Genomic DNA, 21,207 nt, shown 5'->3' with positions numbered 1-21,207 from the left:
AATAAAAATGGATCAACTTTTTAACGAAGCTTTTTGTAAAAAAGCCTAAATAAATTCTGACAGCCACCGTTATTTTTATCCTAGGTCCAACCTCTACTCTTTTAACAAGATCATGGTCCAAGGAATGCCGGATAATTTTAATATGATTCGCTACCACGCAGTCGCGATCTAAGTATTGACTAATCGAATTACTCTTTACGAAAAATATCAAGACTTGATATTGATTTGATCTCTTCTATAGTCATTAATCTAATACTATAGCTCTCCTTGTAATTGCATGTATAAGATCTTACTCTCCTACTATTGTCACATTATGGTTTAAGATTATTATCTTTGAGAGACAATTGTCCACCCTTTTTTTGCAGGAATTTTTGTTGTAAAATTTGACCCGACCTGTCGGTTAATACGGGCTTGTGCATGGCACAGCTCTTCCCCACAACCTCATCTTACCCACCCCCTATTAACCTGCAAGGATGGTCAAGAAAGTTTCTTGGCCACCCCACCCTTGCCCGCCCGCGACTCCTTGAATTTCTGTAGACTTTAGTGTACTCAAGAAGAATTTGGGCACTGTTGCGCTATATTGATATATGAAGATAACAGAAATTTTATATGCTCATAATTGAATAAACGGTCGCTTAGATGGAAGAAGAATTTTATTTGATATTATGCCACAATTGCCAGTGTTAATTAGAATAAATATTCGATCAAGAAACATAATGAGAGAATTCATTAGCATGTTAATTCACATGAAAGAGTTGAGTGACTGAATTGATAGATATGAATTGATGATATTTATGTATTCGACACTCTTGAATCTGCCGCTTATTACTCTAAAAAAAAAACTGACAATTATATGAACAGATAAACTTGGCATTGAGTTTAAACTATTTTTATAAATCAAGGGGGTGGACTTTTTGTGTTCTCATCCAAAATCCCACGCCGAAATTGATAAGGGCTTAGCCTTTTGTGGATGCTTGTATTTTTTCAAAATCAACAGCATACATAACATCACACGACCCAAAATTTTTGAGGGTTGTCACCTCCTGATAGTTCCCGCGGTTAGCGGCGGAGATATTTCGATAAATTAAACACCTGACTTCTGTAACAGGAAATGGTGGGGCCTGACGGGGCTTTTCCCGTTTTAAAACGCAATAATGATGCTTGATTGGAATATAAACATTGGGAGTCATAAGGAGTTTATCGAAATGGCCGACGGCGAAAAGAGTGACGATCTTATTGATAGAAACCAATTGTATGATATCTACAACAGCAATATGGTATTCTACAACAGCACATAGCCAGTTGATTATACTTGTCCAGTATATAGTATTGAATTGCATGTTACTGTATTGCTTTATGGATTCGTTGTTTTTATAGATTCCTGCTTTATCGACTTTGATTGGATTCATTAGATCGTACGATTTCATTGATTTCACTGATTGATTGCTGTGCATGCGACAATTGAGCTTGGATAAGAAATGAATGGATATAGATATTGCATTGATAGCATGGACATGAATAGTTATAGAATCATTGATACTGTTGCATATAGATTCATTTTGTTACTTACTGCTATGGATTTATTGTTCGCATATAGATTTACTGTTTCTGCACGTATTGATTGCTGCTGGATTCACTGTTAGAATAGATATTTGAGATTTATCGACTCTTCCCTCTTTGATTTCATTGAATAAATATTACTGATTAGACCGCATTGATTTGATTTGATAGTGATTGATTTGAGGATTGATTGATTTTCCCTATTGTGTACGGGATTTCTTCGAGATTGAACATGGATTTATTGAGGTTGATTTATTGATTCGTCTACCGCTGCATGACTGGTTTTATTAACTATTGGATTTTGTGTTTTGCATAAATTCATTGACATTTGACTGATATGATTTGATTGACTGACATGGCATATTGGACAGCATAGCCGTGCTTTGATTTCAGTTTATAGGTATTAGGTGACTGCTGGGCTTTGTAAAGCCATTATATGTGGTTGATATTTTTCAGGTCAGGGCAAGGAGCAGAAGATAGGAATTGATCCAGGATCTTCAGGTTTTTGTCTTTTGATTGATAGTGATTCTTTTGTGTGCTCAGGATAGATTTCAGAACTGGTGATTGGTAGTGTAAGTTTCCTGAGTATTGTACATGATTTTTGAGATATGAATTGACTTGTATATTGATATTTTAAATTTTATAGATGTTTGAAAGACTGGTTAATTGAAGTTTTAGATAACTCTGGTAAATTTTTTGAGTAATTGATTGACATTCTTTCCAAGTTAGATCTTGGGGCATCACTCATTCCAACCTCGGTCTACAAGGTATCCTTGGAGCGAAGCAACCTATGGCTGCCGCAAGGATCCTTTTGTCATGGTTGGGTCGACTACCTCGTCTGACTAAGTAGACCAGGACACGATGGCCCGGACACCGGAACCATGGGATCTTGATCTGGGTCTATCGAATCCATTTCCCCCACCATCGCTTAAAGTGCAAGATGGTGAAATTTCTAATTTTTAAATATCATAATTTTCCAAATATTTCAACCCAACCAAACTAACATTCTCAAATTCCCATACTCATTGCTGCTACTATATGCCATATGCACGTATATTCTATACGTATCTGATTGACGACTAGCCTTAATCGAAAGTTCTCTCTCGTGATCGGGAGGGGTAATTAACTGTAGGGGCTTGCGCCTATAGGAAACCAGAACTCAGATCATAAAGTCCTCGTAAAATGAGGGCGAAATCTCTGGGTAGTGTCTTATCTACAAACCCATCTGCCTTCCAAAATTTACCTCGGAACTTAGTTCGTTAAAACTCCCTCGCTGAATAAGAAAAACGAGTGGAGGCCGAGGCCGAATTTTCGGAGCCCACATAGCTATTATACCACTTATCCTTCTCATTGTGCTTTTAGAATCTTAGCGTGAAGAAGATGTTTTGTGAAGGTCTTGAAGTTGGAGTCATTTACTATCTCACAAATGCTACTTATAGTGCCTTGTGTTATTTGGTATTATTATCTAGGTTATCCTCTCTCACACTATCTTTGGGGTTTCAAAATTTAAATGCTGAGGCTTTTGAATATGGTAAGCACTGTTGGGTCTCCTTTCTTGTGCCTACATCCTTTCATAATAGTGCACCTATTGACTTAGTTTATTCAAATATGTTGGTTCCAAGTCATGTGTCTGCTCATTTGGGTTTTGCTTATTTTGTTTCTTTTTCTGGTAACTGCACTAGGTTTTTTGGGGTTTAATTTTGAAGTATAAGTGAAAGTTTTATCTATATTCATGTATTTTTATTAAGAAATAAAATTAAGTTTTACCAAAATTAAATCTCTTCATACCGAGAATTCCTTAAATGCATACAATCTTCATTTCGCTCTTTTTGTGCTGACTGTGGTATTTTATATCAATCATGTCCTTATACAACATAACAAAATAGGGTAGTTGGATAAGCATCAATATCTCCTCAATAGTGATCCTACATTAATGTCTTACTTGCATATTCCATGACAGTATTGGGAGCGATGTCATTTTCAAAAATTGTTTCTTAATCAATCATGTGTTGTCTATTGTTGCAGCCTTATTCCTCGTCTTACTTCTAAAGTTTTTGGTTGTGTTGTTTTGCCCATTCCCTTCATTCATGACATGATAAACTCAGCTTTCATGAGTTTGTGTCATTAATTGTATCTTTATGACCTATTTTTATACTGAAAAAGATTATTGGTGTTACGTTCTATTTACACCATGACTCTGTCCTTTCTAATGTTACCTTTCATGAGACATCTCTCTAGTACCCACCTAATTCATACCCTACTACATCTTTTGCTGCTATTTCACTTATATTTATTACTATAGTGTTTGTTGTCTCTTCTTAATTCGTCTAATTTCATCCCAGTTGTTTAGGTAGGCGTCCACCTACATTGGCTACCTACTACCTCCTCTATGTACTTCAATTATTGATCCTCTGTTGGTTATTGAAGCTCTGCTTGATCCAAATTGGAAGCATGCAATATATATTGAAAATGAGTTATTGTTGATCGTCATACCTTGTTTATGATTACACCATCTTTTGGGTTTAATCCCATTTCATGCCGTTGGTTCAATACTCTTTTAAGTTTTATCAAAATGGATCTATTAATTAGTACATAGCTCAATTGGTGGTTGAAGGCTATGTATAGGCAAGACTATTTTGAAACTTTTTTCCTTATTGCTTAACTTAATTTTATTCACCTTATTCTATTTGTTGCCATCAATCAAAGATGGACTTTGCTCCAAAGTGATGTTAGCAATGTTTTTCTCTATTGGGGATATATTTGAAGTTGTTATATGGAGAAAATTCTAGGTGTTTTTTGAGGGGACAACAAAATTTGTATGCTTTGAAAAGCTACATGCGGATTGAAACAAAGTCACCTTGATTTGATAAACCATGCAAAGTTCTTGTTCATATTGGTTTTAGAGAAGCGCAGGTGATCTTTCTATCTTCATTCGCCACTCTTCATGTGACATAATGATCCTCATTATGTTTCTTGATGATATTTTTCTAATTTGGAATAATTCTTCCAGCGTTTATGAGATAAAATTGTATCTTCAAAGGACATTTGTCACTAAAGATTCGGGGTGGCCAAGAAACTTTCTTGACATCTTGCATATAATAGGTAAGATGAGGTTGGAGTAGCTGCGGTGGTAGATAAAATGAGAGAGAGTCATCTTAGATGACTCGGTCATAGAAAATATCCGCATTCTGATGACCTTGTTAAAAGAGTAGAGGTGGACCTAAAAGGTCTTTGTTAAAAAGTGTTAAAAATGATCCATTTTTATTAGATTTAAATGAGAATTTAACTCTTGATAGAACACAATGAAGGAAAAATATTCATGTAGCCGAATCCACATAGTGGGATAAAAACTTATTGTTATTGTTAGGTGCGGCCATGCTAACTCCCCTGTTTATACTCTACAATCATTAAATAAATATAAATGCTTTTGATCATGTTTCTCACCATCGACATATGGTTGACAAGCATAGTTATTTAACTGTCCTCAATCTTATATACGTTTTGGTCTTGGTGTAATTAGTTAATATATGTAAAGCTCAAAGAAAACACATTGGAATGTTGTCCTAAGAATTTTTAAGTTATACTAAGAAATCTTTGAGAAAATATCTTGTTTATGAGAAATATGATCTTTTAAGGATTGAAGTTTATTTTGATGCTGACTATGCTACAATCATTCAAGAATGATGAATGCTTTGATCATGTTTCCCACTTTCGACATATGGTTGGCAAGCTTATTAATTTAACAGTCATTGACCTTATTTATCTTTTGGTCTTGGTGTAAATAGTTAGTATATGTAAAACTCAAAACAAATACATTGGAATGTTGTCCTAAGAATTTTAAGTTATACCAAGAAATCTTTGAGAAAATGTCTAGTTTATGAGAAATACGATCATTTAAGGATTGAAGTTTATTTTGATGATGACTATACTGAATCAGTTGAGAATTAAAAGTCTACTTCATGTTATTGAATTTTTATGAGTAGAAATCTCGTGTCTTGGATAAGTAGAAGACTGTAGCTAGATCTAATATTGAATATGAATGTAGGGTCATGACTCATTTTACTTACAAAATAACATGGATTAAAACACTTGTCAAAGAATTTGGCTTATGCCCTTCAACATAAACAATGATTTTTAATTATGATAATTAGGCAACAATCTAATTACCAATAATTATATCTTCCATGTAAGAATCAACATATTGATGTGGATTGCCACTTCATTAGAGATGTAACCCTATCAAAAAAACTTATCATCACTAAATCCATCTTCAATGAAGAATAATTTGTTGGTATCTTTACCATGGTTTTGGGTCCTCCTTTTTTTTCCAATATTTGTACCTAGCTAGATCATATACATTTCAAGAAATTTCAACTTAAGGGGGAGTGTTATCATAGAAAACTATTAGATTGAAAATATCATTTATTGTTGTAATAAATCCTCAGAATTAAGTACATTTTACTTTTTTTTTTTTTGGTTCTCCCTGGTACCTATATCTAGGTAGTTCTATCCAGTCAATGCGAATATTAAAAACTTTTTTCTTTTTAATACAATTATGTATGTAAAAGGTTTTTTTTTATTAATAATGATGAAAACTTTGCTTGAAATATTGCTCCCCTTTAGTATTTTTCCTACTGCACACTTATCTTTATAGACCAAGCTTTAAATACATATCCAAGGTGCTTTCATCACTAGTCAGATTTGTCAAGCAGCGTGTATGCCTAGTGGAAGTTCTATGGATCAAACCTTGGAGTGATTTGCTATTTCTTCTTAGCTCAAGCTAATTTATTAAACTGCGACATCATCCAGCCTTTTTTTGAGTTTTCTACAAAATGTATTGCCAAAACTCTGGTTTCTTACAAAATGTATTACCAAATATCATTTATTGCTGTTATAAATCCTCAGAATTAAGTACATTTTACTCTTTTTTTTTGTTTTCTCCCTCGGACTTATATCTCGGTAGTTCTATCCGGTCAATGCGGTTATAACAAATATCTTTATTTTTAATAACAATTATGTATGTAAAAGGTTTTTTTTTATTAATCATGATCACAGCTTTGCTTGAAATATTGCCCCCCTTTAGTATTTTTCCCACTGCACACTTTAGCTTTATAGACCAAGCTTTAAATACCTATCCAAGGTGCTTTCGTCACTAGTCATGCTTGTCAAGCAGCATGTATGCCCGGTGGAGGTTCTATGGATCAAACTTTGGAGTGATTTGCTATTTTTAGCTCAAGCCATTTTATTAAACTGCGACATCATCCAGCCTTTTTAGAGTTTTCTACAAAATGTATTACCAAAACTCTGGTTACCTTTTTCTTAGCGGTGCAATTTATAACATTTTAGCTTAGTTTTATCGAATTTGTAATATATTTGAGGAGCATTCACCCCTTCTTTTATTTTATTACTTTGACGATATTCTGCAATTTGCTTATGACTTATGAGAGTAATAAAATCATAGTATTAGATAAAAAAATTTAGGGGCGGCTAATGCATGGTGCTAAGTTATAAATCTCAGATATCTTCTCGTTGTATCTCTTTGCTTATCTTTCTTCTTATCTATTTGTTTTTTTTTTTAGTTGAGCTTCATGTGATATTGATTTTTTTTGGGATTCCAGAGTTTCCAGATGAAGTGGATACTCCATTAGATATTCCAGCAAAAAAACGTTTTGCAAAGTATAGAGGTCTGAAGTCCTTTAGGACGTCTTCGTGGGATCCTCAAGTAAGTTTGTTGTCCTATATCTTTTAATTTATAATCATGTTGTTTATAAATTTTTATGCATTAACAGGAATCTTTGCCACAAGAATATGGAAGGATATTTAATTTTGATAATTTTACCAAAACCCAAAATCATGTCCTTGCTAAAGCTCTAAAGATTGATCAAGGAGATGTGGATAGTTCCGTACAAGCTGGTTCATATGTGAGACTTCATGTGAAGGATGTTGCTGTTGATTTAGCATCTAAAATATGTAACTTGTCCCAAAAGTTTCCGATGGTAGCTTGTGGCCTTCTACAGCATGAGTCTAAAATGTCTGTCCTTCACTTCAGGTACTTATATTGGCCGGTATGTTTCATTTCTATGATTTTTACATTTAGCTATGAAACCAAATCTCATCTTTCTCAGCGTAGGCATTTCTCCTGTCAATGGATATTTTATGTTATGCTGCTTGTTTATTTTTTATTTGTTTCAGTTGAAACCAACCATTTAAAAGGCGTTTGAGGCGATAGCCTTGAGGCGTGCCTCGAGTCGAGGCGTTAAGTGGGCGAACTAAGGCGTAAGCCTCGGTTGTTCGGACAAAACGTACGCCTTTTTCATTTGAGGCGTACGCCTCAGGGCGCGAGGCATCGAGGCAATGAGGCGCTGCCTCGAATATTTTTGTTCGCCAGTCATGCGTAAATAGAGATTAGGGCTTTTTTGTAAGCATTTCCGCCGCTCCCTCTTTTGCATTCCCTATTTTCTCTCGTCGTCTACTCGTTCTCTTCCTCCCGTTCGGTCGTGTGATCCCTGCTCCCGCCGACTTTCCCTAACGACGACTTCAACTTCGACTTTGACGAGATCGACGACTTCGACGACATCGACAACATCGACGACTTCGACGATTTCAACTTCGACGAGTTCGACGACTTCGACAACTTTCATTCCCTGTTTTATTTTTCCTGCATCGTGTTTCTTCCTGCGTCGTGTTCAACAAACTTCGACGAGATCCATGACTTTGACTGCATCCTGTTTTATTTTTCCTGCATCGTGTTTGATCCCAAGGGGATGTTTTATTTTTAAGTGAGTTTATTTTATATCTTGTATTCCAGTAATATTTTCTTGAAACAAATCTTCAAATTCATAGTTGACATAATATTTTGTTAATTTTTATCATTATTTATAGTTTTAAATTAATTTATTTTATTCATTTTGAGGCGTAAGCCTCGCCTCACTTAGAAAAAAAGCCTCGATTCTCGATTTCGCCTTTTAAAACCTTGGTTGAAACCATGGTTGCCATCTTGGTCTGAATTTTAGAGGTGTAAGAATCATCATCGCTATCCTTTATAGTTCAGATAATGAGCAAAGGGTCAAAATAGCCCCTCGGCTATTTGTGAGGCTGTTGTAGTCCTAGACTATATCCAAAGTTTGATTTAGTACTTTGACTGCAAAATAGCTCCTAGACCTAAAAATACTTGATTAGAAAATATTAGAAATGACCTTTATTTTTTATATTTAGATGAGAATTTGACTCTTAACATGACACAATAAAGAAAAAGGATTCATGTAGCCGACCCCATATAGTGGGATAAAGGCTTGTTGTTGTTGTTGTTGTGATTAAAAAAGATTTAATAAAATTAAAATATTTTACTCAAATAAACTCAAAATTAATTAATGTTGATTCGACTTAAACATATCTAAGTCAAAATTAAAATTGTTGATTGCAGCTGAGTTCACTCGATTCGACGTCTCATCCTTATATGCTGTGCTTTTTTTCCTTTACCCATGTACTCTCAAATTTAAAAATTCTGTCTTTTTTCATTGATCCAATAGGCGGGTAAAACTATCCACTAAGAATCTTTTCAATTTAAAAGTACACAAATATGAAGAAGGCCTATACTTCATAGTTGGTTTGCAATTGCTTTATATTGAATTTTTAATTAAAATTAGTTTATTTATATTTTAATTGGTGCCCCTTTGATTAGTACCGTATTCCCCCCTCTTTCTATTGCAGCCTATTTTTTGGACAATATCATTTTGTGATATTTGATAAATTATTCCTCCAATTCTGTCGATTTACTCCAAATATTCCTATATGTGTTCATTATATAGCCTAACTTTTTCAGTATTAAAATATTCATCATAACTAACTTTTAATTACACTAAAAATTTTTATTTAATTGATTTTTATTATATTTTGTTGTACTTATGTGACTATTAACGTATAACTTTTCTATTGTATTATATATATAACATTTACTTTTCTCCTCCTAGGAAATAGATCACTTTTCCCGGTTAGATTTGGATGTTATGAACTTCAAATGCTAGATCAAAATGATCCATTTTCTTCAACATCAAATGAATTTGATACTTCTTAAGGGCATTTGATCATTTGATCAGATGCATCAATAAATTTCAATGGATGACTTTGATTGCATGAGAATGTAGTTTTGATTTCAAAGTGTTGAGACATTCAAATTGGTTGGTATTGAATGCATAGCTACATGATATTATATTGAATAGTTTTGATTGGTGAAATATATTTGTGAAGTCAACTTTTAAGAGGACATCTCTGTCACCTAATTATCCTCTTTTTTTTTTCTCACATGCTTGATGAATGTTTAAATTGTTATGAAACTTGATCCATATTTTTTTGTAGATCACATCGATGTGACCTTAAGAGTGAAGATTTCATTAAATTTTAGATGTAGAAATAAAATTAGGATGATAGTCGTTCTCCTTGTAGGAGAGAGGTTCATCTCCCTCTCTCTATGGATTGTACTTTTCTCTATTTAGGTGGAGAATTTTCATTCTTCTCTTTATTAGATATTGAAGTTATAACCTTCAAATTGCAAGATCAAAATTGATAATTCCCTTCAACATCATCAAAACTAGTGGCATGCATAATTTCAAGATTTTTTTTATAAAGATAATTAAATCACCAATTACTTGCATCAAAATTTTTAGAATTTATGGCTCTAATTCTATGAAAAAATAATCCCAATTTCACAATATAAAATCTTTTAAATGACTTGGAATCAAATACATTGATTGTTGATGAGATCTTGCATGTATTAGATGGTTTTGATTTGTGAAATATATGTATAAAACTAGACTTTTAAAAGAGCTTTTTGATATTGCATGATCATCAATTGACCATTGTATATTTCATTTTATGAATTGTTACATTATCACATACATTGATGAAACCCAATTTGTATGTTATTCATATGTTATTGATCACAATCAACTGCATCATCCTAAGTTTAAAGATTAGAACATGCAAAAATTAAATTATTTTTCTCCTTTTTTCTCCTATGAGGAGAAAATCCCACCCCCCGCCCCCTCCTCTCTATATATTTCTTTCTAACCTTTTATTTGATATATACTAAAATTTGTGAAACTCATCTAAGTACTGCCAAAATTGTGAACATCACCCCAACTGGTAAACCCTGATTGTGGCTCTACGACAAGGTAACTATCATACTTGGAAATGTTGATGTGTAAGACCATCGTAAGATTATATCTGATATGTACGCGACATCAAATAGGCATTCCTTTCTATGTGATAAGCCTTCTAGCGTAATTGGTTTTGTACTGGGAAGCTTAATTTGTAGGTTCCGGAGATGCAATATCTAGGTTTTGCGTAGTGACGTTCATAAAAATTGTTATACATGCAAAGTTGTTGGCCTCCAGACGCAGATGTTAATCTAGTTGAAGATGCGTGAATTTCTTAAATTGATTTCTTTGTTTCTGAAGTGTAGTATGTGTTATTTGAAGTGATTTAGCTTTGGGATTGCTGAGTTTATTTACAAATTGCAGCATAAAGAAACATGATTCCTATGATGTTCCTCTCAAATCCAAGGAAAACTTCACTTTCCATGTTGGATTTCGCCAATTTGTTGCTAGGTAACTACCTTATTTTAACTCAGTTATTACAAGTTTGGTGCCTTGTTACCACTCATCTTGACGTCTTCTGACCTTTTACTTTTTAACAGTCCGGTGTTTTCTTCTGATAATATCAATTCAGATAAGCACAAAATGGAGAGATTTTTGCTCCCAGGCAGTTTTTCAATTGCCTCCATTTATGCGCCCATCAGTTTCCCTCCAATGCCCTTAGTCGTCTTGAAGAACAAGCATGGAGATGTACCTGCAGTTGCTGCTGTGGGTTCGTTAAGAAGTGTTGATCCTTACAGGATAATACTAAAGAAAATTATTTTAACTGGGTAAGTCTTTTATTACTGAAGTTACTCTATTTCGTAGTCTCTGATGACATGTAATTATTCTTGTTTATATCTAAGGCTTATTTGAAACAAATGAATTGGTTGAAATATTAATGAACACAGATTTACTGGTAGATGGGTTGGGATTTTAGCTTTTTATACAAATTGCTGTTCTTCAAATGATGTGTAATGACTATTCTGGTTATGGCAGATTTCTGATAAAGGTCTTTAAGTAAAACTAGGGATTTAACTTAAGCCCTTTCTGCTTTGATATGATAAAATCGTCAAGTTTTTTTTTTATTCAGCATTTTTGTTTCTTTTTGTTCATAATGATAATTTGTTTAAGCATTGTGTTTGAAGGCATGAATATGCAGATATAATGCTTAATTTTGTTTCAATATTTTTATTTTCTATTTCAAACGATTAGTTACCTTCTGGTTGCAGCTATCCCCTGAGGGTTTCAAAGAAGAAAGCTACTGTGCGATATATGTTTCACAACCCTGAGGATGTTAGATGGTTCAAGGTAATCATAAAACTGCTTTTACTTTATTTTGAACATCTTAGCGAAATGGATTTCGTTCTTGTCTTCAGCCGGTGGAGTTGTACACTAAATGTGGTCGCCGAGGCTTAATAAAGGATTCTGTTGGAACTCATGGTAAAATGCTTTCCTCAATACTTTTTTTTTTTTGCCTCTAAGAGAATTCCTTACAACTGCTTGCATTAAAACTTTATACAAGTAATAAAATGTTTCTTCATGGTAAAATGCTATCATCAATACTGATAATTTTTCCACTGAAGCCAGTCCTCACAAACACCTTTAATATAAAGTGTCTAAGCACATATCTGATGCAGGCGAGATGCAATCCGAATGCCTTCACAACTCACAAAAATTTTGTCAACTAAGCTTGCTGGCACCCTTAATGAGCTCAAGTGCTTACATTAAAACTTTTTGTAGAAATACTTAAGTTTCGTTTCATTGAAAAAGTTCTTTCATCAATCTATTTTTTATTAGAGTGTACTACCTTGCACTGGCTTTCGCTAGAAAAGTTTTTCTGTGCGGAAGCCGAATCCTGTCTGGATACCTAAACCCGTGGCTCAGTACCCCGCGGTACCGGGGCTCAGTATTGTTCGGTACCGCGGCTCAGTATCGATGACGTGGCTCATTCTGATTGGTATCTACATGTAGAGCTATGTTCGGCGTCCGCATAGAATAGTTTCTCCTTTCACTAAGGTTTCGTTTGGGACGGCTTTCTTACTATTTCTTAAAACAGCTTTCTAATACAAAAAATTTAAAATTTTGTGCTAAAAAGTTGTTTAAGAAACAATTAAAATGTTGTCCCAAACAAAACCTAAATATTAAAGTATCTGTTCATGTTAAATATTCACACTTCGATGCTCATCATTTCAATGAAAAAAATCTTTTTTTTTTCCCTATAAGTTCTTGCATTAAAACTTTATAGAAATGGTAAAATGTTTCTCTCATGTTTGTATCAGGTGCTATGAAATGCGTCTTCAATGGTGTTATTCAGCAGCACGATACTGTCTGCATGAGCTTGTATAAGCGTGCATACCCAAAATGGCCTGAGCAGCTATTTCCATTACAGTAAATTCTTCCCAAACTGGGAAATCATTCCTGCTTCAAATGAGCTAGCTATATTTATTACCTCGTCCACTGTCAATTCCTGCAGTGGATTTTTGTAGCACATACCTTAGCTGTGAATTGTAAGAGAATTTTGACCGTTCGAGTTGCCTTTTGCCAGAGTATTTATAAATGATCGTTTGATTCATTATTGTACCTTATACATAATCTTTTGATAATCTGATTATGCTGTGCAAGTTGAATATTCTGATTGTCTTTTTATGTTCTATGTATTTAAAGTTTTGTTTAGGATTGCTTTTTAAAACTATTTTTAGTATAAAATTTCTTAAAAACAGAAAAAAAAAATAGTGATCTAAGCTTTTCCTGCAAAAGGATTTGATAAAAGAAATACTGCAAATTCATATTTTGACCATTTTTTCTTCAATTAGATGCATTTAATGAAGGAATAGATTGGGTTAAGATAGTTTTTCAATTATTGTAATGTAAATTTTAATTCTTTATTAATATATTACCCTCATTTTAAAATAAATTATTTGATTTAAGTTTTTTTCATAAGAAAGCTACAGTTGCCGCAAAGCATAACAAAACGAGACAGAAGCACGAGGAACATCGCAACAGAGCTCTAGCCATAAGCATACTAGGCCATTAATCGAAATTCCATGGTTGCCAAAAGACCATCCATAGAAGGAATGGCAATGTGAAGGCCTTTTCATCATTGTCTAGCACCCAAAAAACTCCCAAACCAATTGAATAAAAGACCGGAGAGTAGATCCTAGAAAATCACAGAAAAAGGCTGTGAAATTGCTCCATTAGCTTTTTCTCAAAATTTCCATCTCAATTTATAACGAATAACAAGTTCGATGGCCATTATAATAGAATCAAGGGCCTGACATTAGAGAACCTACAATTTTTCTGTTCTCTCCAGAGGTAGTATATAGTGCAACAAATAATATGGTAGCATAATTTTTTCTCCAATACATTAAAATGCTGAAAATTCTCAAGGAAGTCAAATGTTTGCATAATGTTTAGTCTAAATAGGAAGGAATCCAATAAGGAGCAAAGCAGAGAGAACCAAGTAAGAGAAATCACACTCAAAAAACAAATGAAAATGAGTTTTTGAAGCATACTGACACAATGAGCAACCATGTTACATTTGAATGCCCCTTTTAATAAGCAAATCAGCACATATCAACTTCTCAATCATGGTCATCCAAGCATAATTAAAAAGAAAATCTAAGAGAATAATTTTTGTGCCAGATATACTTTGCCCAATTCACTTCATCCAAATCAGAGTAAAAAGAAGAGGTATAGTTCCTGAAGCTCGGATTGCAAGAGCCTTCCTAGGACAAGGCCGGTTGCTCCAAAATACCAATGCCCCAAATAGTCTCATGCACAAATTCCGGTGACAAGATCGATAATACCCACTGCCCATTATGAATGTAAGCATTAATAGATTTATATGAAATCCTCAAAGGAATGCCAAATTCAAAAATCGGTTTGCCATTGCACGAGGGGTCCCAAAACAAAGAAAAGTTGCAATGGGGAGTCACTGCTAAAGAGATAGAGCCTTTAATCTTAAGAGCAGTAGAGCAAATAAATTTCCAAGCTATCGAGGCCTTTTGTGGTGGTGGATTCCAAAAGGATTCATATTTAGCTTTAAACCAAGTGGCAGTGAGAGAGTTTAGCTTAAGCATTCTCTAGATGAATGAACATGAAGTTGCATGATATAGGGAATCAATAGATGGAATGTCAAAACCACCCAGACACTTAGGTTTAGAAGTGTTCTTCCAAGCAGTAAGATGAAGCTTCTTTTCATTAATGTTACTATGGAATAAAAATCTGGAATATAATTTAGTAATGATCTTACGGCAACCTTTAGGAATTATAGAACCTCGTATCTAATAAGCAATAGTATTAACAATGGAGAATTTAAGGAATTGCACGAGACCTGCAAAAGAAATAAATTTTACTTTCCGACCCTCAAGTAGAGAAGAAATTTTGCTCTGAAGGGGTTCGAAGTGAGAAACATTAAGCCTCTTGATAGAAATCGGGATACCTAAGTAGGTGATGAAGCTATTCAACTATGAGATGCCCATAGTTGAATAGTAAGACGCTTCCCCAAAATATCAGCAATAGCAGAATCATCAAAAACATTATTAGAAAACATAATAGAACTTTTGTTGGGATTTATCTGGAGCCCATAGGCTTTGGCAAAGAGCTGAAGGGAAGTTTTCAAGTAGTTGGAATTATAGTAAGACGCTTCCCCAAAAATAAGCAGATTATATGCATACATCAAATGACTCACAGAAATACCATTGCAAGTCAACCCTAAGAAGGTGTTGTTGGATGCGAGGTTTATTAGGCAATATGATAGCCCACCATAACAATGCAGAAGAGAAGTGGGGATAGCGGGCACCCTTGTTGAAGGTCAAAAGAAGATTTAAAAACCCCTCTAATGAGCCATTAAGGCATATTGAAAAATAAACATATCAGCCTTTAAACCACTTAATGAACAAATCAGGGAATCCCTTTTGCTTCAGACGATTAATAAGAAATTCTCGGGATATAGAATCAAATGCTTTTTTAATGTCTAGTTTTTCATAGAACCCTTTGTTTACTGTCTTAAAATCCCTAAGAATCTCAGAAGCTAGAATGATATTATCGGTGGAACATCTTTTTGAGATGAAACCAGCTTGACTTTCATGTATGATGTAGGGTAGGGTCAGCTTCAGCATATCGACAATCACTTTAGCAATAATTTTATAAAATACATTGCACTGGAAAATCGGTCTGAAATCTGATATATCATATGCATGTGAATGTTAGGAATAAGAGTAATCGTAGAAGTTTTGACCCCTTTAGGAAGATAACCAATATTAAAATAATTTTTAACAACATTACAAACTTGCAAACCAATTATATGCCAAGTGTGCTTATAGAAAGCAAAAAAGAAACCGTTAGGCCAGGAGAAGAAGCCGAATGACCGAGTAAATAATTTTTTTTTTTAATTTCCTCATTAGTGATCGATGCAACCAGAGAGCTAAGTAAATGAGCAGGAACGAAATTGCCAGGAGGAATGTTGAAATTGTTAACACATATAGGCTTACGAGAATTGAAAAGACCCTTAAAATTATTAACAATTGCAACCACAATGTCAAAATATGAATTAAAATGACCAAGGGGAGTAGAAATCTCCTTAATGACATTATTATTCCTCCTAGCTTTGATCCTAACATAAAGGAACCTCAAATCATTCTCACCGTTTGTAAGCCATTTTGCTTTTGCCTTTTGTGAGATCCAAGAAGTCCAAGAAGAATGTAAAACCTCTATTTTCTCATTAATCTCTTTGAGAGAAGAATTTAAAACCTTGTCTAAGGGTTGCAGTTGAATATTAGCAAGGCATTCCATCTTCAAATTTTTTAACTCCAGAATAGAATTAGAAAGAAAATTGGAATTAACCTAGTTCTTTCCTATAAGTGATGTCTTTAAGATTTGAAGAAAATGATAAAAAGAGGCAATAGGACTTCCAACATCAGGTCTAACAAAAGCAGATAAAACCTCATCCCAAAAGCCATTCATATATACCCAATAATTTTTTAACATGAACCTTGTATAAATTAGATATGAAGTGCTAGCCATAAAAATCAAAGGAGTGTGGTCAGAGCCAAAAAGAGGTACCACCTTATAGTAAGCCATAAAGAAAATGTCAAGCAAAGCAAAATTCACCATAGTCCTATCTAATTTTATATGAATGGATTGATCCACCCTTTGATTAAACCTGGTATAAAAAAGACCAATCGAAGCAAGCTCCTGGACTCCACATTAAAAAATCACATTATTAAGCTCCCCCAATCTACCAGTAGAAATAGGTACACCCCGACCTTATCAAAATCAAACATGTAGCAATTGAAATCGCCCATGATATTCCATGGCATGTCATGAGAAGGTTCCAAGTCCCTTAAATATCGTATAGAATCTTACGCTCTCCAGCAGAATTGGCAGCGTAGATAACAAAAAACATAGTAAGAGGAGTATAGCCTGCAAATAGGGTACCATGAATGATCTGTGAAGAGGAGAAGGTGAAAGAGAGAGAGAAAATGAGAAGAGTCTCATTTAATCCAAATCCTCCCAGGGTTGAAAAACCAAAATCGTTACAACTACTTTCATGCTCAAAAATCCTATGAGAGTTGATAAACCAAGGGTCAGTAACCACATTATGCAGAATTTTAGCTTCAAGAATACAAAGAAGCTTAGGATTAATTATGAAGAGAGATTTGTTCTGAGGAAGAGGATTCCTTCATGGGGAAATTTAGATTAGGGAGAATGTGATCTTTATCAAGATTAGAGATGGGAGCCTGGGATGGAGATGAAGTCTCAATGTTAAGTGTTGATGAAGACATGCAGAATAGTAACACGTGAGTGAGCTATACCATGAATATGAGAAGAATGTGATATTGGCTTAGATGGGGAGGTATGAACACAAGGTTGAGAACAAGAAGAGGTGTCGATATTAACAACAAGAACCGGTAATATAAAAGAAATTTAGGTGGAACATTTCGACGAGGTTCTACCAGCTTTTTCTTAGGAATATTCCGCGAAAAATCCGTTAGTATTTTCAGCATAAAAGTTCCATCATAAACATCTTCATTTTATTATCATTTACGACAAAAAATCTACTGGAAATCTGTATCATAGATTTAAAAAAAATTTATGAAAAAAAAAAACCACCCCATGTCAATTTTTTAACTTTTCATTGATGCCAAGTCCCGCTATTTTTTTTTTTTTTTGACATAAAAAAAAATATGTGTCTTATTCATGCAAAGCTAAGACATAAAATGCTTTTTTTATCAATGGGTGGATTCAAGAGGGGACGAGTGGGGGCACTAAAAAAAATACAATGTCTAATTGAGGATTTAAAATAACAAAAAATAGTGTGGACATATGGGGCAGGCAATCGTAGGGATTTCATGCCTTACATTAAAGTTATTGTACCGTTGTTGCCACCGATCAATAATGCATGCTATGATGAAGCTTATCTATAGATCCAACAGTCTAATTAACAACATGACGATGAACCAAGCAATATCCACGGCATCACATACCAAGCTATACAAAAAAAGTGTAGAAATGCCAGTATCACTTTATCCATGTTAATTTCAAAATTAAATCAATCCAATTATTAATATCATACAATTTAAAAACAAATGAATGTTATAGTTGTTGCAGACTTGAATATACGCGGCGATAGATTTGAAAAACTTATGTCTCAGCGTTGTACGTATACCTAGCCCACAAACATGGGAGAAATAATAACACCAGGTTTTTTACGTGGAAAACCTTAGAAAGAGAAAAAACCACGGGGCCACGCCTAGCTGAAATAATTCAACTAGTATTTATTTGAGGTACAAAAGGCTGACTCGTCCTTAAATTTAGGATGATCAGATTACAATGTTACACTTCTAGATTGAAATCTGATTACAAACAAGTTGTGTATTCGAGCTGAATTCAAAGCCAGTTAGAATTCCGACGTCACTTGGAAATCAGGCAGTTCCGGCATCACTTGGGAGTCGGGCAGAATTATGACGTCACTTGGGAGTCGAGTAGAATTCCGGCGTCACTCGAGCGTCCGGCGGAATTTCGGTGTCACTCGGGCGTCGGGCCGAATTTCGGCCTCACTCGGGCGTCGAGCAGAATTCCGGCGGTAGTCGAGGAGGAGTTTCTTCACTCCTATCCTTCTCTTATTCTTCTTCTTGCTTGGGTCCCCTCTCAAGAGAAATGATGGGTTTATTTATAGATTTATAGAGTGACATGGCCCGTAAATAGGTGAGAGATATGGGGCAAATGTGGAGTGGTTCGATGGACGGCCGATATTGAATCCCTTGATCATGTAACGTTCGTCAGACATTTGAAGATCTCAATGATGTCAAAATTTGGCGATCTTGAACTCATTGGATTTGTCTCGTCGAGCCGCTCAATTCGACTATAAGCACGTTATGTTTGGAAACGGTTTGGCAACTTAAATTGTGGTTTGAACCTTCCAACAGCGCTTCAGGTCTTTGAATCATACACATTTGTGCTCAGACCGAGTTGACTTTGGTGTCATTGGGTTCGTATTTCCGAGACGCTTAGTTTGACTATATGTTTGCTGAAATTGGAGTTCAGATGATCCCAAATTTAATTTTTGAAGTTTCCAACTTGATTTTTGCCTAGAGATTTGTGCCAGATCAAGATAATTTTTTGATGATATATCAATAGTAGTTAAAAGTAAACATAGAAAGCCTAAATAATAAATTTGTTTTTTTAACTTTAATATATCATAATCAATATTTATTTGATTTAAAAATGATTTGTAAATTTGGAAAAATTAATTATGACTAGTGTTTGATCTTTTTTTTTTTGCTTTACAATTGTCTATACTCGTCCAAGCTCGGATGAAAAATGTTGAGGGAAAATTTGTCAGAATAAATTTTGGGCTCTGTTAAAAAAATTTCCGACTCCGCCATTTATTTTATCATTTATTTTCTAGAACATCATAAATATAACTAATTGATAATTACTATTTATCTTAAATTATATGTCAATTTATTATTTTAGATGGATAAATACAAATAAAAATGTTGAGAGAAATAATGGAGGTTATTCTTATATTAGCTCAACAAAAAATATTTTGTAAGGCATTATAAGAAATCAAATCCTTAAAATGGTTTTATATTATAGGTGTTAAATCCAATTAAATTTAGGTAAATTATTTGGCTATTTGTTTTGTAATTTAAGAATTTATATAATTAAAATGTAAGGAGATTTACATACATATCACTTTATATCATGGTATTTACATATCTAACATTCGAAATTTTTATACTTCATGCATATCACCCATTGGTAATTTTAATATCAAATATGTCACTCATATATTTCATTATTACCACCAGTAGCGGAGCAAGAAAGTGTTTTTAAGGGGGGCCAAAATAAATTTTTAAAAAATTTTCTTCAACTTTTTACATCCGGGCATGGGATTAGTATAGTTAGTTTTAAAAATGATAAAACTTTGGCAGTGAATTTGCTTATTTTCTTCATTCACAAAATGACTTCCAATCATCAAATCACTCAATTTCTACTAGAACATGTTCAATATATTAACTAAACATGGGATAATAAAAATCTCACTGCACAAAAAATTTATAAAATATCTTTCCAATTGAATCAATACAAGATTAAGCTGAAATCAACCAAGAAAAAAAATTACCTCAGTCCGTTTGTCGTTGCCGTCTCACCCATCTCTGTCTAACTTGATTTGAAGTAATTTTAAAAATTGTAAATGAATAGGAAATTAAATTGAAAATTATAAAGAAATTAGCTTCACACACACACACACACTATATATATATGACTTTAAATAATAATTTTTAATTAACTAATAATAATTATTACAAAAAAATAGTTCCCAAATTATTCTTATATTACCAATTAATTTTGAAGAATTATGTGGCTCAAATTTAATCCAAAAACTATGCAAAATTGATTTAAAATAATCTCTCAAAATATAATTGTGATATATAATTGATTCAAAATTGGCCCATAGATTTCACCAAATTGATTATAAAATAGATAATTTTGGATCATATTTATATAGCCAGTTGAAACAGCATTATGTTCTGCGATTAAAATGATCATATATGAATAATTAAGAGGCTAATTTGAAATTTAATGCATTATTACAGAAAATTTTCAAAATAATTCCTAAATTATTTATGTATACATACAAAATTCTATTTAGATCAAAATATCCTCACTTTTCGTCATGGATCAAATTCAAATAAATGTCCAATAAAATTTAAATACATTATTCTGTCTTAACTTATAAAATAGTTGAAATTTTATGGAACACTTAAACCAAACCTATGTTATATATTAATAATTATTTATCAAATCTATTTTTAATTAATACATAATTAGATATTATTTTTAATAAATGAATAAAACCAAACCTATGTTATATATTAATAATTATTTATAAAATTTATTTTTAATTAAAGCATAATTAGGTATTATTAAATTTTTAATAAATGAATAATTAATAATTTGTAAAATTTAAATGTAATAAATTATGCATAAATCGAATTAAATA

General features: G+C 33.4%; 1 protein-coding gene across 1 annotated transcript in view; it reads left to right on the top strand.

The window, feature by feature from the left end:
• The window catches only part of LOC110104372 (pre-rRNA-processing protein TSR1 homolog), a 41,879-nt gene extending 28,556 nt beyond the window's left edge, over window positions 1–13,323 (top strand). The window contains exons 16-22 of the mRNA XM_020833448.2: window positions 7,179–7,282; window positions 7,350–7,609; window positions 11,079–11,165; window positions 11,255–11,482; window positions 11,924–12,002; window positions 12,071–12,134; window positions 12,974–13,323. Coding sequence (XP_020689107.1) covers window positions 7,179–7,282; window positions 7,350–7,609; window positions 11,079–11,165; window positions 11,255–11,482; window positions 11,924–12,002; window positions 12,071–12,134; window positions 12,974–13,086 — 935 coding nt within the window. The 3' untranslated portion in view covers window positions 13,087–13,323. The remainder of the gene's footprint in view (window positions 1–7,178; window positions 7,283–7,349; window positions 7,610–11,078; window positions 11,166–11,254; window positions 11,483–11,923; window positions 12,003–12,070; window positions 12,135–12,973) is intronic.
• Window positions 13,324–21,207: the final 7,884 nt, after the last annotated feature.

The sequence above is a fragment of the Dendrobium catenatum genome, unplaced genomic scaffold, assembly GCF_001605985.2.
Source record: "Dendrobium catenatum unplaced genomic scaffold, ASM160598v2 fragScaff_scaffold_1220, whole genome shotgun sequence".
NCBI lineage: Eukaryota > Viridiplantae > Streptophyta > Magnoliopsida > Asparagales > Orchidaceae > Dendrobium > Dendrobium catenatum.
Note: the sequence above shows the minus strand (reverse complement) of the source record. Positions and strands in the feature narration are given on the sequence as shown.